This window comes from Equus quagga, chromosome 11, assembly GCF_021613505.1.
Source record: "Equus quagga isolate Etosha38 chromosome 11, UCLA_HA_Equagga_1.0, whole genome shotgun sequence".
NCBI classification, from domain to species: Eukaryota; Metazoa; Chordata; class Mammalia; order Perissodactyla; family Equidae; genus Equus; species Equus quagga.
Window position 1 is genome coordinate 54961798 of NC_060277.1, and position 18330 is coordinate 54980127.

The 18330-nt window shown below is 39.9% G+C and overlaps 1 protein-coding gene across 1 annotated transcript; it reads left to right on the forward strand.

Annotated features, from left to right (window-relative positions):
- The first annotated feature begins 1457 nt into the window (after positions 1-1457).
- LOC124246906 (spermatid perinuclear RNA-binding protein-like) lies at positions 1458-4013 on the forward strand. The gene has a single exon (XM_046675661.1). The coding sequence runs from the start codon at positions 1624-1626 to the stop codon at positions 3640-3642; it is 2019 nt and encodes a 672-aa protein (XP_046531617.1). The 5' UTR covers positions 1458-1623; the 3' UTR covers positions 3643-4013.
- Positions 4014-18330: the final 14317 nt, after the last annotated feature.

The window sequence follows — 18330 nt, forward strand, 5'->3', positions numbered from 1 at the left end:
CATATACGTACTCCTGAAGATAAATTTTTAAAAGAAATCTTATTAAAGCCATCTTGTTTTAATTCACAACTAAATAATTTTGCTGAACAATCGGAATACATCTGTGTCTCCCTATACAACTACCAATGATATTTACAGATTTCCTTAAACAAACACAGTAAGAATAAATGACAAATAACATCAGAATTCCCTGCCTGGGATTTGTACTGTACAAGCAAATGTTTTTTGTTTATTTGGAGAAAAATCACCTTGATGTTTATTAACATTTAGAAACATAAGAAAGATGAAAATTCATTTTTTTAATCATGAATATATGTTACAGAGAAAGTAAAAATGAACTAGTATCTAATAAAAGTGAGTCACACCTGCCCAGAGACCTTCCATCTAAGTTAAATATCGTATCAAGTCTTCATTTGTCAATCTCCATCACAGTCCACAACTCTGCTATACATGGCTTTCCAACTACTCCATTCATAAAGCATTGCCATTATTTTGTTTATTCATTTGTGGTGGATTTAAAAAGGCAAGAAAGGGTCCAAATTGTCCACATCTATTAATGACGCATTGGCCTTTACTCTTCTACTTCAAATTCTTCTGTTGGCACTCATACCAAATCTGGTGTCAGTGCCAAAATGATCATCAGATAAAATGGAAAGCAGTGGCCTGCGGCTGGGGAGGAGAGCAGAAGCAACTTATTCTTTGACTTAGAGGCGTGAGTTCTGATTAAAATAAATGATTAAAAAAATCTTCAAGTTTGGCTACAAATTTCCCAGTATGCTTGGACTAGCCAAATTATGTCATCGACTAGGGTCTAAATTAAAGGAAAATTCCTGTACTGACTAGACAGCTGTCTGTTCAGTAATGAAAGCTGTTGGAAATGGCTTCCTATCTCATATTCCCTCTATGCTCTTCCTATAAATGACTGAGCCCTAATCAGTTCATCAACTGACGTGCTTCACAATGGCATAAAAGGATGTCCTATTTTCTTCTAAAGAAACGTTTTAACATGTCTCTTTTCATGCACATATTAAAGACTCTCTGCTCCTTCTTATTTCCTCTTACAAAAAGCTCACAGAATTAACGAAGCCCCTTGAGGCCATCAGGACTCCAACTATGCCACCTGAGAGATGAGAAAACTGAGATAAAGAGAGACTTATGGGCCCGCCGCCGCCGCCACCGAAGCGGAGACCGGAGCCGCGAGCGCCACCAGGGCAGCAGCCGCCGCAGCCGCCGCCGCTGGGCTGAGGAGCCGGAGACGCGGGCGGACGAGGTGGCGGCGGCGGCGGAGCGGGAGCGGGCACCGGGCGCGGGCAGAGCGCGGCGGCGCGGAAGCTGGAGGAGGCCTTTCACCTTGCTGACACACTGAAGTGCCCAGAAGAAGAAATAGAACATTACAAGCACCCCAGAAACCTCTCATGCCCCACTCCTAGAAACTGCCTACTTCCTGCCTCCACCAGGTGTATTCCAGAGAACAAGTCTTCATACATCTTTGCTGTATTGACTCTGAGCTGTCAGGGGACTCAGGCTTATGAGGAGGTACTGTTACGCAAAACAGTGTCTAGTGAAGACGACAAGAAAGAGGGGAAAGGATCGGAAAAAGAAACTAAAACACCATAGAAAACCATGAGATCTATTAGATCTTTTGCCAATGATGATCGCCATGTTATGGTGAAACACTCAACAATCTATCCATCTCCGGAGGAACTTGAAGCTGTTCAGAATATGGTGTCTACTGTTGAATGTGCTCTTAAACATGTCTCAGATTGGCTGGATGAGACAAATAAAGGCACAAAAACAGAGAGCGAGACAGAAGTGAAGAAGGATGAGGCTGTAGACACCTATTCCAAGGATCAAGGTGGTCGGACATTGTGTGGTGTAATGAGGATTGGCCTGGTTGCAAAAGGCTTGCTGATTAAAGATGATATGGACTTGGAGCTGGTTTTAATGTGCAAAGACAAACCCACAGAGACCCTGTTAAATACAGTCAAAGATAATCTTCCTATTCAGATTCAGAAACTCACAGAAGAGAAATATCAAGTGGAACAATGTGTAGATGAGGCATCTATTATAATTCGGAATACAAAAGAGCCCACGCTAACTTTGAAGGTGATACTTACTTCCCCTCTAATTAGGGACGAATTGGAGAAGAAGGATGGAGAAAAGGTTGTGATGAAAGATCCTCCGGACTTACTGGACAGGCAGAAATGCCTGAACGCCTTGGCGTCTCTTCGACATGCCAAATGGTTTCAGGCAAGGGCAAATGGATTAAAATCATGTGTAATTGTCCTGCGCATTCTGCGTGATTTGTGCAACAGAGTCCCCACATGGGCACCATTAAAAGGATGGCCACTAGAGCTTATATGTGAAAAGTCTATAGGTACTTGTAATAGACCTTTGGGCGCTGGGGAGGCCTTGAGACGAGTAATGAAGTGTTTGGCATCTGGAATACTACTTCCTGGGGGTCCTGGTCTTCATGATCCTTGTGAGCGAGACCCTACAGATGCTCTGAGCTATATGACCATCCAGCAAAAAGAAGATATTACCCACAGTGCACAGCATGCACTCAGACTATCAGCCTTTGGCCAGATTTATAAAGTGCTGGAGATGGACCCGCTTCCATCTAGTAAGCCTTTTCAGAAATATTCCTGGTCAGTTACTGATAAAGAAGGTGCTGGGTCTTCAGCTCTGAAGAGGCCATTTGAAGATGGATTAGGGGATGATAAAGATCCCAATAAAAAGATGAAGCGAAACTTAAGGAAAATTCTGGATAGTAAAGCAATAGACCTTATGAATGCGCTAATGAGGCTGAATCAGATCAGGCCTGGGCTTCAGTATAAGCTCTTATCTCAGTCTGGCCCTGTCCATGCCCCAGTCTTCACAATGTCTGTAGATGTGGATGGTACAACATATGAAGCCTCAGGACCATCCAAGAAAACAGCAAAACTTCACGTAGCAGTGAAGGTATTGCAGGCAATGGGATATCCAACGGGCTTTGATGCAGATATTGAATGTATGAGTTCTGATGAAAAATCAGATAATGAAGGCAAAAATGAAACAGTGTCTTCAAACTCAAGCAATAATACTGGAAATTCTACAACCGAAACCTCCAGTACCTTAGAGGTAAGAACTCAGGGCCCTATCCTCACGGCAAGTGGCAAAAATCCTGTAATGGAGCTCAATGAAAAAAGAAGAGGTCTTAAGTATGAACTCATCTCGGAGACTGGTGGAAGCCATGACAAGCGCTTTGTAATGGAGGTAGAAGTAGATGGACAGAAGTTCAGAGGTGCAGGTCCAAATAAGAAAGTGGCAAAGGCAAGTGCAGCTTTAGCTGCCCTGGAGAAGCTGTTTTCTGGACCCAATGCAGCAAATAATAAGAAAAAGAAGATTATCCCTCAGGCAAAGGGTGTTGTGAATACAGCTGTGTCTGCAGCAGTCCAAGCTGTTCGAGGCAGAGGAAGAGGGACTCTAACAAGGGGAGCTTCTGTTGGGGCCACAGCTGCTCCTGGCTACATAGCTCCAGGCTATGGAACACCATATGGTTACAGCACTGCTACCCCTGCCTATGGTTTACCCAAGCGAATGGTTCTGTTACCCGTTATGAAATTCCCAACATATCCTGTTCCCCACTACTCATTCTTTTAGCAAATGACAGAAGCTCATTCCTATTGAACAATAATACAGTACAATACAGAATGCTTTCTTTGAACACATACTTGATCAAAATTATTTGTAAAGAACATCTTTCCTACTTTTTGATTTTAACAAATGCAAATTTAGTTCTCTAAAACTTGAAAACAAACAAAAAAAGAAACTAGTTCTGTGAAACGGTACCTCATTTCCGGAAAATAACTTATACCAGCCCTTCTGTTCTAGGGAAATAAGTCTAGCAGTTCAAAGTTTAAGTTTTAAGAGGAGTATCAGATTATGTAAAATTAAATTTGTGAAGGATGTATAGAGTCTCAAACACTGATCACAAATAAACTGCTTTGTTGTAAAAAAAAAAAAAAAAAAAAAGAGAGGCTTATGCCTGTCCATTTCTTGTTCCCCAAGATTGTATTGCTTTTACTCATCCTCATTACTAACCACATATTTTAAATTTAATTTAATTTAAATTTTAATTTTAATTTAAAATTATTTAAATTAAAATTAATTTAAAATTTAATTTAAAAAAAATAAATTTAATTTAAATTTTAAACATAGTTTAAATTTCACTATCCTACAAAAAATTGTACGTAAGCAGTTCCAACTCCTATCCAAATGGTCCAATTTTAAAGAAATATTTGATAAAATTTTAAGTCAACAAAATATTTGGCTGTCTCCTTATAACTAATTGTGATTGCATGTAATTCATCTGTTTATTCATTCAACTACCAGTTTTTGAGTACTGGGCACTCTTCTAGGAGTTGGCACCTTTACCATGAACAAGAGAGTAAATCACTGACATCTTAGGTAAATTTATAAAGGAATTTGTATCATTTCAACTTATGATAAGGATGACATAGATATAAATTAGTGATGAAGAAGAAAGTGATTACTTCAAGAATGTGGAAGACAGGATAACCTTAGACTGAGTGGACAGAGAAAGCTCTTTGGAAAAATGATATTTGAGCCCAGCTCTGAATGACAAGATGAGGCAAGACAAGCATTCCAGCAGAGTTAGCAGGGCAGGGCATGACCTGTGAGGTGGCACACTTGTCCTTCTCTCAAAGTAGCTCTTCTTCAAACGGTCAGACGCGAGGCAAACTCTACCTCCACGCTTGCTTCTGGGCAAAATTGGATGTAGGCGAAATTTGTCCTGGGAGCCTGAACTCTTTCTACTCACCCCTTTGTTACTTCTCTATTCTTTATTGATGCCTAAGCTTGTATCCCCAAATCACTCATGATCTTCTTCTTTCTACCAGCAAGCTAGCCCTGCATGCAGCGTGACATTATGATGCAGTGCTTTTTAAACTATTCCACTGAAAACCCCACTGCAGGGCTACATGAACCCATGCAGGTATGGCCCTGCACATACCCAATCTGTGCTGTATGCTACAAGGCAGATATGGAAAATATGTTATAGGTCGAGCTCTCAAGATATGTATAGTCCGGTTAGGAAGAATCAAGGCACAAATAACCATCCGAGAATCCTCAGGAAGATGTGCATTAACCATGTGGTAAAGACCAACCCCATGGTTAAGTAACATTAATAGGAGTTCCTGAAAAGGAAACATCACCATGGGTAGCTAATGGCTGTATTAACCTCAACACATTATTTTGACCATGGGTTTTTCTTTTCTCAAAGATGAGAATCACATCTAATATTTCTGTATAACTAAGCCCCTCTTAGCATTTTCAACATACTTGAGGTTCTTGTTTCTTATTAACTAAATAATTTTGAGTAAGACTAACTTGCTATTATAACAGACTATCCATAATTTCACCAGTTTTACGTAAGACTTATACTTGATCTTAAATAACAGGAAAGAAGGAACAACAGCTTTGGGCATAATCATTCGCACGAGCATTTGTTTACAAAGTACTCATATAATTTCCTCATTAATCCTTACAGAAACTCATACGTAGTCATTATTATACTATTTTACAGAAAGGGAAACTGAGGCTTATAGAAATCCTGTGACTGCTCAAAGTAAAAGCGGACTTGAGCCTTCTTGTTCTGGAGTTTGTTTTTTATACTGAATTGAAGCACGACTTATTGCAACTTATCTTTCTAGGCATAATATATGCAGCATTGGTATAACATGGAGATAACCTTAAAAAGCAGTTAGTAAGGGTGAGTAGGGAAAAATGCATTATAAGATCTAACCAAGAAGAATTAGGATGAAGCCTCAGAGGCAGAGAGTCAGAAGCACAAAGACTGGCAGACAGCAGATGACACATGTCATAACACAGCCTGAAGAGGCAGATTTTATAATTTTCCAGCTTACTTTAAAGTACCATTGAAATTACCAACTACGCCAATTTTGAAGGTTACCAAACACAGCTACAGAAAGTAGTGTGACCACTAGCAAGACACTTAACTGCCTCCAAAGAGTTTCATTACAGAATGAGCCAGGTAGACTGACTGACCCCTGAATTCAATTTTAGCTCCACAATTGCCCACAATCAATTTAGCACAGCTGAATGCAAGAATGCTCCCTTTGAAAAGGAAGGTGGAAAATTGGTGGAAACTGTTTTTTAAATGCATTCAACGTCCCAGAAGTCAGTAAACCAATAGGTGAGCCATAAGTACTTGTAGATGCTGGGATTACACATGATCTACTTTTCCTTCTCTTTCTTATTCTTTCTTTTCATAATTTTTTAATAATATGCATTTACTACTTTCATCATATAAACATGTTTTTAAAAATAAATGCTTAGTTGATGAGTATGTGTGGCAATAATGGTAAGACCCTCAAGATTACCTGCCACCTAAGCCTCATGAAAGCCCAGAGTCACCAGAGGTGCCCATTTCTACCAGGAAGACTGTTCACCTTAAGTCAGACTTCCACTCTGGTATTTAAGACAAGCTCACTACTTGCAGCATTTCAAAGATATCTGAGGTATTTCTTCTAAAATAAATAAATCCAAAAGTGCAATAAGTAATAAACATGGTGGTAAACTGTTTACACCGAGAGCATTAAGTGGAACTATCAAAAGCGGTTGCTTTGGGAGGGATTTGAGGAAGAGAAGCTGGCTGTGTAGTCTGCTCCGCCAGAAGTCAAAGGTTCTGGATTCTAACAACTCGGATACAAACTGCACACTCCAAGCAGAGCATTCAAACTTGTCTACAAATGCCTGGTAAGGAACTGAACTTTGAAAGAGCCTTTGATGAAACTTGGAGTGGCTTTCTCAGGTCTAAGAGAGTGGCGTCTGGGGCTTGTTTACACAGATTGGGATGAGAAGCTATTTACATTTCAAATGCATATTTGCTTTTGAAAGAATCAACTTCAGATGGTTTCAAGGGACTTTTTGGAGACCCAGCCAAAGGAGCACTACCATCCTCCAGTTTTGATTGTCACAAGGCAGCGGTGTGTCCGTCTACATCTAGTGTCTGAGGGTCACCCAAGAAGCCAAATATCATGCGAGGGACAGGTGCACACAAGAATAGCCCTGCCCCAAATGCCAATGGCCTAAGTAAAATAAACCAGCCACAAAAAGACAAATACTTATGATTCCACTTATGTGAGGTACCTAGAGTAGTTAAATTCATAGAAACAGAAAGTAGAATGGTGGTTGTCAAGGAGTAAGAATAGGGAGTTATTATTTAACGGGCACAGAGTTTCAGTTTTGCAAGATGAAGAGCACTGGAGATGGACAATGGGGTGATGGCTACACAACACTGTGAATGTACTTAATATCACCGAGCTGTACACTTAGAAATGGTTAAAATGGTAAATTTATGTTATGTGTATTTTACCACAATTGAAAATAATTTTTAAAAAATGCAATAGTGCCTCCAATTGAGATACATTGAATCCCAGCCCAATCCTGAATCTGCCAAATTGAACATCAGAGTGAAGAATGGGCTCCATTCTCTTGATCACTTAGCACTAACAAGGGGTCAAGTTCTAGCACATAGCCCTTACACAAGGCCCAGTGCCAAACAGGCCAAAGTCCCATGAAATATAAACAATAGTGAGCTGGTACAGCTCAAATCCTTGTGAGACATACGAAGAGACTTCATTCCATTAGGTTTAAGAACTCAGAGAACACCTCATTTGGTTCCAAATGCGATGTGTGTACAAAAAAATCTTTTTAAATTGTAAAACAATAAATAAATAAGGTATCGCACTTCTTATTCAATAGAGATCCTCCATCCTGTTCCTTCGCATTGAGACATTCTACCACAACCAGAGCTGGAAGGCTTTATCTGGCATACGCTTCTGAGAACACAATAGTTACTAAACATTAGAGAGGAAAAAACACATTAATTTTGCAAGACAGCATGCACTATCAAATTTGGTGTTTAGACTCTTACAAATCAATAAGGAAAATATGACATGCCTATGGGAAAATGGAAAGGGGCGCAAACAAGCAATTTTTTAAAGATATACAAAAGGGTGGACAAATGCATGGAAAAGCGTTCAGTTTCCTTAGTAAACAGAAAAGTGCTAATTAAATAATGAAGATATTTAGGTTTATTGACAAGATTAGAGATGATGTGACTGGACCAGTGGCCTTCCTCTTGCCTTCCTCCAGATGAAAACAGAGGAGAATAAATTCCTTGACTATGAAAAATCTTTGCTAGAACTGTCATCTCACAGATTGCTTTCATATTTGCAAAGAAAGAGACAAAAAAGAGAAAGTAGATCCTTTCCTATTCCTGCAAGGCCTAAAGTGCATGACTGGAAACAGGCACAGAAAGAATAGTATCCTGCACAGAAAGAGAGAAACAGTTTGCAAATTATAAGACAAGAAAACAATCTTGTCTTCTTTAGGTGTTTAGACTATCCAGTGCCTGAGAATTAAAGCTTGACCTTAGAAGATACGTGAGTATTTGCTGGGTTTCACAGGAGTAATGGTGAGGAAATCAGCCTGCAGCTCACATACCTGTTACCGAACCTGAAGTGAGTTCGCTCACCCGTTGCGCAGCAAGCCAATCTCTGACACCGGGGGTGGTGGAAGAAAGTAGGAACTTTATTTTTGCACAGCGCTGAGCAAGGAGAGAGGGCAGCTAACAGTGAAATCCCGAACTCCCCGAAAAAGCTAAAAGGAAGGGTTTTCATTTGGGGTTTTAGGTAGGGGAGGGGGAGCATATGGCCTTGCTGGTCGGAGCTTTCCCACCAGCCTGTCTTTGGCCTTGAGACACTTGCAGAGAGGAGGGAGCTCATGACCTTGCTGGTCAGAAGCTTTCCCACCAGTCTGTATCTCTTTGTGGGGAGGAGATAGTCCAGGTGCTTGTCCTTGACGGTGTCTGTCTCCATGGAGCATAGTGGATTCTGGAGCCAGGAAGCCAGAGAGTAAGCAGGGAATGAGTGTTTTGGTTTTAACCCCATATATGCTGGGTTTAGTGTGGGGAAACTGATATTAGGGTCGATATCATACCGTCTATCACAATGGATACAAGGCTGGAAAGGGGCCCCCGCACCTCCTGGACCCACAGGAGACTTGTGCTCCAAGCCTTCTTGGGAAGAAGGGCTTTACTTTTTTCTTAACTACTTGCCATTTGAACTTAGAGAAAGCCTTCCTAAGTACATTATTTTACTTTCCCCTTCCTTTGTTTAAATTCTCTTTTTTTAAATTGCCTGGACCCTTCAATAAAGAAGGTTGCAAACACTTGAACAGCTGGATTGGTGGGTGTCAGGGAGACTGAGGCACAGGATGTACATGAAGGGTCTCCACTGAAGCCTGTGGGGTACATGGGGGTCAATAGCCTGTCAAGGGGATTGTGTCCTAATATCCAGCCAGTGGCCAACCGTAGGGAGGCCCCACCTACACTGCAAATTTCCTGTTGACAGGGACCAGATCTTCTCCATGCTTGTGTCTCATTCAGCATTGTACCCAATGCCTCACCCACTTACAATGCTCAGTTCTTCTTCACGCCTACTTTGGCAATAACTGTCAAGTGGTATTTTCCTTTAAATAAAAAACACAAAAACGGACTCTTGTTTTTCCCAAGGTGTTTCCCTTCTAACTAGGAGTTTAGTAAATCATTTTATTAACCAAAATACTCAGTGATGGGTTACAAATGGCCCTGAGGACAGAAGTGGGAAAATCCTATCCCCATTTCTTCTGGGGTGAATTGCATGAGGCCCATTTTTGGCCAGGACCCTGTACATCAGTGATGGACTGTAAGGCTGCATTTAATTAGGAGATGCCTGGAAGTTTATGTCGGTCTGGATTCTGGGCATGTTAAGAAGCCAAGTTCTGACAGTGGTGAGACACTCTATGCCCAGCTCTCCTGGAATGAAAGAAAACAGCTGTGTTTGTAGAAAGCAGGTGGACATCATTAACTGATTGCCAAATAGTCACTGGATGCACGTCTCCCCCTTTGCAGGAAGCAAGGAGATGGGTCTGTCCGGGAATGCTCTTTAAATTAGGGCCTAAAAATTTGCAGAAATTTCAAAATTCTCATTACTACCTCCTCCCTCAAGTCCACAGGACTTTTTAACAATGACACGCTGTGCCCTCAGTGCCATTTGTTTTTGAGAAATAGGTGGAATCCCCTGAAGTACTATTTTCCTTTATTTAAAATGTGAGCTATTTGTCAAGAGCACTGTCTCAGCACCAGATGTCTAGAATTACCTTCAGGATGGATCGTGTCTTAGGCCAGGAGGGCATCTGTCAACTACCCGAGAGGGAAAAACAGGCATGCATTCCAACGCTGTACATCAGAATAACTGAAAGCATGCTAAGAATCTTCCACGACATCTGCTACAACCACTCCACCATGCCTAATAAATGTTTCCCCTTTGACCTTCTAGGCGATGTGCCCTTCCCCCTCAAGAGCGGTAAGGGCAGAGAGAAGGGAATGGGGAGCATCCCTACATCTGCAGTCAGGACTGCTATGCAGGATTCTGCATCCCACCGACCTTGTCACCTATTCATTCTAATTATTGGAAATGCCTCAAAAACACGCCCTTTGTCCATGCCACCTCCCTGGCCTGGATTACTGGAATAGCCCCCCAAAAGCCCCACATCCACTCCAAATCAACTCTCTTATCCACTCCAAAGCAACCCACATATCACATTTGCCTTTGTTTCCACAAAAAAGTTTACACGGTTCATTTTGACTCTCCAACTCAATAATAAGTCGTTTATTAACTAGTCGATTAAATAAATAACAGCAATAAAAACATTGTTTGTAAAGTCCAAGCACCTCACCACAACACCCCATCAAGCTCCACCCCAATCCTAAATGTCGGCACACAAGACAAAGGCAAAGGATTTATGCTGGGTGTTAGGATTAGATTTATTTAATAGTCCCATTTAATCTCACTGAAACTTGATAGATGTTGATGGACCACCAGCTGGATATAAATTGGAATGCGAAGTAGAACAGGAAATGATTTTCACCTTTGGACGCAAAGTTTTCCTTGTGTTTATTTAGGTAATATGTGTTTCAACTCACTTCTGTACCTTCTGGGTCAAAATTTGTATTGCCTACCAGTGGTCCCAGGATGAGACCTCAAGGAGCAGTGGTTGGAATTGAGGGGTGGCAATATGAAATGGGATTAGGACTGCCCTGAAAGATAGCAGATCATCTCACTCAGGGGGGATAATTATGCCCCCAGTTGACCTTGAGCTTAATGGTTAAGCCCAAAGATCAAGAGAATACGAAGCTGGGGAATTTTAGGGGGAACATTGCTTCCACTTGCCTGTTGTTTCCTTCCCCGTGGAGGGAGTGCCACGGGGTGACACTTCTGACCTCTTGCTGCCACTTCCCTTTCTCAAAGCAAGTGAGAGGCAGTGACTAATGTGATTAGCAAATTTGGGCAGTATGCACAGCTCAGTCCTTTCCTCCTCTTAAGAATAAGCTGCCTGTGGACATCATCCATCGTGCTACTCCTCCGGGATCAGTTAGCAGCCTATTGACTCTCACCCTAAACTAGAATCTCAGATTTAGCCTTTATCAGAAATGAAGATAATGTCTTGGTTTCTCATCCTTTGTTTTCCTTCAGCACTGGGGGAGGGAGGAGGCAGCACCGTCTACTGAGGCTCCCTCTACTCCTCTAATATTGCCTGTCTGCTGAAGCTATTGGTGACTCTAAGCCTTTTATTAAGGCCATTCCACCCTCCTCAAAAGTATTTCCTGCTCATTTTCCAGTTCTTCAGACTCAGCAACTCCACAACTCCCTTGCTGAACGTTCCTGCCTCCAGTACCCACCTAATCCCCCTTCCAGCATTCATGCTAATGCAAAACTAGTTATATGGCTTTATCTTATGTTCCCAGGATGTCCAGTTCCTAAGCAACTCACATTTATTTTGTAATTCTTCCATCTTTGTGGCACCCAACATAATGTATGCATGTTGAAAGTACTTGATAAATTATTTTTTAATAAATTGGTACTTTCTCTGACATCCAAAAAAGTCTGAAATGTTTCCTTTCTATTTTAACAAAATGATAATTTCAGAAATATGAATGTTTGGACCACGAAAGGTAGAATTTCTAGCAGTGTATTGCTTGTTGCAATATGTATAAATTGTGTGTGGAAAGTCAAAGGAATTACGTATTTCTGCAAACCTGACCTCAGAACACTTTTGGCATTCTTGATGTCTTTGTCTACTGAGCACCTGCTCTACACCTGGCCCCATTTGAGGGAAAGGGGATACAAAGAAGGTCAGAGCCTGGCTCTCATGAGATCACCTGGAGATGAGCGAGATCTCAAGTGTGGCCCATAGACTGTCTCATCAGAGTCACCAGCTGGTAAATGTTCAGACTCCCAGGTTCCAGGATCTACTGCATCAGAATCTCCGGGAGTGGGCCCAGTCATCTCTTATTAAATGAGTTCCCGGGATTCTTAGGCTCACTGAGAACCACTGCTGAAGAGCAAAATGAAGATGTGGAAGTGCTGAGATCGAGTTATGAACCCAATACTGGAGAAGAACAAGGAGGAGCAGCTGATGGAATGCTTTTGAGGGGAAGCAGAGGATCTTCTGGATGGAGGGATGTCTGAGCAGAGGTGATGATGGATAAAGGAGTTAATCAAATAACAAAAGGGGGAAGGTAGCCCCAGAAAGCAATGGAGTTTTAATTTTTTTTATTTTAATATGCAATGGTTCTTGCTCAAAATAAATTCACCCAACAGGATATTGTTTTGTGGTTGTTGTTAATACCTGCTATCTGGATAACACTCTGTTCCACTTAATTCTCACAACAACCCTCCAAGATAAGCAGAGCTAATATTTTGTAACCTACTTTATATATAAAGAAACTGAAGTGAATAGTTTGTCTACATCATACTCCTGGGAAATGGCAAACCCAGGATTAGAAGAACTGGTGTTCTGATCCCAGTACTGGTGACTTTTGTTTCACCATGACATGCTCTCACTTAAAGAATTTATACCAACTTTAAAATACCTTCTACTATCCAATCTCCCCCTTCTGATTAAGGACTCAGAAAGGATTGATGTAGGCTAGATTACCTCTGATGTTCACCCAAGCACTAAAATTCCACAGATCTGTGAAATTTTTTAAAACTTGTTAAAATAAAAGTTACGATCTCAGCTAATAGATTCACTCATTCATGAGACGTTGCCTTGGTTTCCAAGTATGTGTTTATTTTCAGGCAAAAGCCATGGTTGAATTGGAAAAGAGCAGCTGGAAAAAAACATCAAAAATGACACTATGATTCAAGTAAGAGTGCAAAGATAAAAGGAAAAGGCCACCACGAATGAACACTGTGACACAAGATGATGTCATATGAATATCATTCAAATTCCAGTAAATTTTTAAAAGAAAAATATTTAGCTACTCATAGAATTAGTTCTGGTTTTGGAATCATTTGTTGCAATTAAGACACAGCCTTTCTCATTTTGACCTATTTCAATCTGACAAATGAATAGTGTAGAAGAAATACCCAGGTCTGTCTTTCAAATAGCATTGGTATTTGCTTGAGGAGTGGATATTTTTCATTTTTAATTTGTGTTAATTTTTAATAATTTATTTCAATAAAGTGATCTTTAAGATTAGAAACTGAAGAAGACTAGAAAAGTCACAAAAATGTGGAGATTAAACAAAATGCTACTGAACAACGATTGAGTCAATGAAGAAATCAAAGGAGAAATCAAAAAATTCCTGGAGACAAATGAAATTGAACATACAACATGCCAAAATATACGGGCTACAACAAAAGTGGTTCTAAGAGGGATGTTTATAGCAATTCAGGCCTACCTCAACAAAGAAGAAAAATCCCAAATACACAATCTAACAGTGCATTTAAAGGTACTGGAAAAAGAACAACAAACAAAGCCCAAAATCAGCAGAAGGAAGGAAATAATAAAAATCAGAGCAGAAATGAACAAAATAGAGACCAAAAAAAATTAGAAAAAATTAATGAAAACAAGAGCTGCTTCTTTGAAAAGGTAAACAAAATTGACAAACCCTTAGCTAGACTCACAAAGAAAAAAGGGAGAAGGCTCAAATAAATAAAATCAGAAATGAAAGAGGAGAAATTACAACAGACACCTCAGAAATAGAAAAGATAAGAGAATACTATGAAAGGCAGTAAACCAATGAATTGGATTATCTAGAAGAAATAAATAAATTCTTAGAAACATACAACCTTCCAAAACTGGACCAAGAAGAAGCAGAGAATCTGAATAGACCAATCACCAGTAAGGAGATCAAAACAGCAATCAAAAACCTCCCAAAAAGCAAAAGTTCAGTACCAGATGCATTCCCTGCTGAATTCTACCAAACATTCACAGAAGATTTAATACCTACCCTTCTCAAACTCTTCCAAAAAATTGAAGAGGAGGGGAGGCTTCCTAACTCATTCTACGAAGCCAACATTATCCCGATACCAAAACCAGACAAGGACAACACAAAAAAAGAAAATTACAGGCCAATACTACTGATGAACATCGATGCAAAAATCCTCAACAAAATACGAGCAAATCGAATACAACAATACATTAAAAAGATCATACATCATGATCAAGTGGGACTTATTCCAGGGATGCAGAGATGGTTCAACATCCACAAATCTATCAGTGTGATACAAAACATTAACAAAATGAAGAATAAAAATCACATGATCATCTCAATAGATGCAGAGAAAGCATTTGACAAGACAGAGCATCCATTTATGATAAAAACTCTAAATAAAATGGGTGTAGAAGGACAATACCTCAACATAATAAAGGTCATATATGACAAACTCACAGCAAATATCATACTCAATGGAGAAAAAGTGAAAGCTATCCCTCTAAGAACAGGAATCAGACAAGGATGTCCACTTTCACCACTCTTATTTAACATAGTATTGAAAGTCCTAGCCAGAGCAATCAGGCAAGAAAAAGAAATAACAGGGATCCATATTGGAAAAAAAGAGGAGAAACAGTCACTCTTTGCAGACAACATGATTTCACATATAGAAAACCCTAAAGAATCCACTAAAAAAATTTTAGATTTAATAAATGAATACAGTCAAGTTGCAGCATACAAAATCAACATACAAAAATCAGTTGCATTTCTGTACACTACCAACAAAGTAGCAGAAAGAGACATCAAGAATACAATCCCATGTACAATTGCAACAAAAAGAATAAAATACCTAGGAATAAACTTAACCAAAGAGGAGAAAGACCTGTACACCAAAAACTATAAAACATTGTTGAAAGAAATCAAAGAAGACACAAAGAAATGGAAAGATATTACATGCTCTTGGATTGGAAGAATTAACATAGTTAAAACGTCCATACTTCCTAAAGCAATCTATAGAGTCAATGCAATCCCTATCAAAGTCCCAACAACATTTTTCACAGAAATAGAACAAAGAATCCTAAAATTTATCTGAAACAACAACAGACCCCGAATAGCCAAAGGATTCCTGAGAAAAAAGAACAAAGCTGGAGGTATCACATTCTCTGATTTCAAAATATGCTACAAAGCCATAGTAACCAAAACAGCATGGTACTGGCACAAAAACAGACACACAGATCAATGGGACAGAATCGAGAGCCCAGAAATAAACCCACATGTTTATGGACAGCTAATATTCGACAAGGGAGCCAAGAGCATACAATGGAGAAAGGAGAGTCTCCTCAATAAACGGTGTTAGGAAAACTGGACAGCCACACGCAAAACAATGAAAGTAGACCATTCCCTTACACCATACACAAAAATCAACTCAAATTGGATTAAAGACTTGAATGTAAGACCCAAAACCATGAAACTTCTAGAAGAAAACATAGGCAGTACGCTCGTTGATATCGGTCTTAGCAGCATATTTTCAAGTACCATGTCTGACCAGGCAAGGGAAACAAAAGAAAAAATAAACAAATAGGACTACATCAAACTAAAAACCTTCTGCACAGCAAAGGAAACCATCAACAAAATGAAAAGATAACCTAAAAATTGAGGGAAGATATTTGCAAACCATACATTAGATAATGGGGTTAATATCCAAAATATACAAAGAACTCATACAGCTCAACAACAACAACAAAAAACCAACAACCCTATTAAAAATGGGGCAAAAGATCTGAATAGAGATTTCTCCACAAAAGATATACGGATGGCCAACAGGCAAATGAAAAGATGCTCAACATCATTAGCTATCAGGGAAATGCAAATCAAAACTACAATGAGATATCACCTCACTCTGATCAGAATGGCTATAATTAACAAGACAGGAAACAAGTGTTGGAGAGGATGTGGAGAGATGGGAACCTTGTACACTGCTGGTGGGAGTGCACACTGGTGCAGCCACTATGGAAAGCAGTATGGAGTATCCTCAGAAAATTAAGAATAGATCTACCATGTGATCCAGCTATCCCACTGCTGGGTATTTATCCAAAGAACTTGAAAACACAAAGGCATAAAGATACATGCACCCCTTTGTTCATCACAGCATTATTCACAATAGCCAAGACTGGAAGCAACCTAGGTGCCCATCAAGGGACGACTGGATAAAGAAGATGTGGTATATACACATAATGGACTACCACTCAGCCATAAGAAACAATGAAATCCGGCCATTTGTGTCAACACGGACGGACCTTGAGGGTGTTATGCTAAGTGAAATAAGTCAGAGGGATAAAGTCAAATACCGTATGATCTCACTCATAAGTAGAAGATAAAAACAACGACAAACAAACACATTGCAATGGAGATTGAATTGGTGGTTACCACAGGGGAAGGGAGGAGGTGGGAGGGCAAAAGGAGTGATTAGGCTCACATGTGAGGGGATGGACTATAATTAGTTTTTGGGTAATCTACACAGAAATCTAAATACATTACAATTCCAGTTTATGAAAATAAAAATATAGTCCGAAAGGTAAATAATGTTATAATCCAATGTTACTGCAATTAAATAAATAAATAAAAGATTGGAGAGTGGGTGAAAGTAGAATAAGGCATATCATTTAATATGCTTTCAACTTAAGTAACCGAAAACTTTGGCTTAATTGATTTAATCAATAAGGAATTTATTATTTCACATAGTAAGAAGTCAAAATACAAAACAGTCCCAGGACTGATTGATTTAGCAGCTCACTGGCACCATTAAGGATCAGGTTCTTTCCCCTTTTTTTGCTCAGCTGTCTTCAGCAAATTTACCTCATCCACAAACAAATAGAAATCAGTTTTTAGACATCATATTTTTATTTCAACGGCCAGACACAGACAAGAAACTGTTTTATCAATGGATTAACCTTTTCCCAGAAGCACTCCAGCCGACTTTCCATCTCATCTCATTGGCCGAAATTGTGTCGGATCTGGAAATATTTGGGAGCATTTTTAATTGTCACAGTGATGGGAGATGCTTTGGCATTTAGATAATGAAGATCAAGGATGTTAAATGTCCTGCAATGCCTGAAGTAGTCCCACAAAACACAGAGTTAACCTACCAAAAATGTCTAAAGTATCCTCCTTCCAACTTTGAAAATCACCAGCATTGGACCCTGGGGCTGGATCTAGGGCCTGCCTCCCCTGAACCACATGGTCCTGTGAAGCGTGGGTTCTGGAAGGCAATCAGTGTTCTGCTGGATGGGTAGCACCATCAGTACCTGCTATGGAGTGGTAGCCAGTGAGACCATTAACAAAGTGAGAATACTGGAAGCTAATTCAAGATATTCTTTCTTCCTGAGCTCTTAGATTCACACATCATGTCTTACACAGTTTTACATGATTTTAAACGATGAGCACTTCAAACGTGATACATGTAGGAAACTCAATGTTCTAATAAAATGAACGGATGGATGTAATGACTTTCACACTTGGTTCATACTATTTTGACAAGGATGATAGTTGTGAACAGCAAGTTATGCTCACCTCCAAAAAGCCACAGGAAAAGTATATATTTCATTTATCCACAAGCACCAACTTTTTTCCATTAAAAGCAACAAAGCACTGTAAGGGTTTGCTGCACGAGGCTGACTGACAACAGGGCCTTCACGGAGGCCGTGGGGCGGTGGGGCGGGGACTAGTTCCACCTGGCTGATGGAACTAGTAAATCTAGTTCTGATTTATTTTCAGCATGGAGGAAGAGTTCCTAAACCCTGCTAGTTCTCTTTGTTTCCTTTTTATGCATCTCTTCTACCTCTTGAATTGAGCCCTGAGTTATACTGATGAAAGATTCCAGTTTATGAAAATAAAATCATATTGTCTTCAAATATTTGAAGACAAGTCATGTGGAAGAGAGAGAAGACATTTCTCTGTGGCTCCAACAGATTGGACCAGGA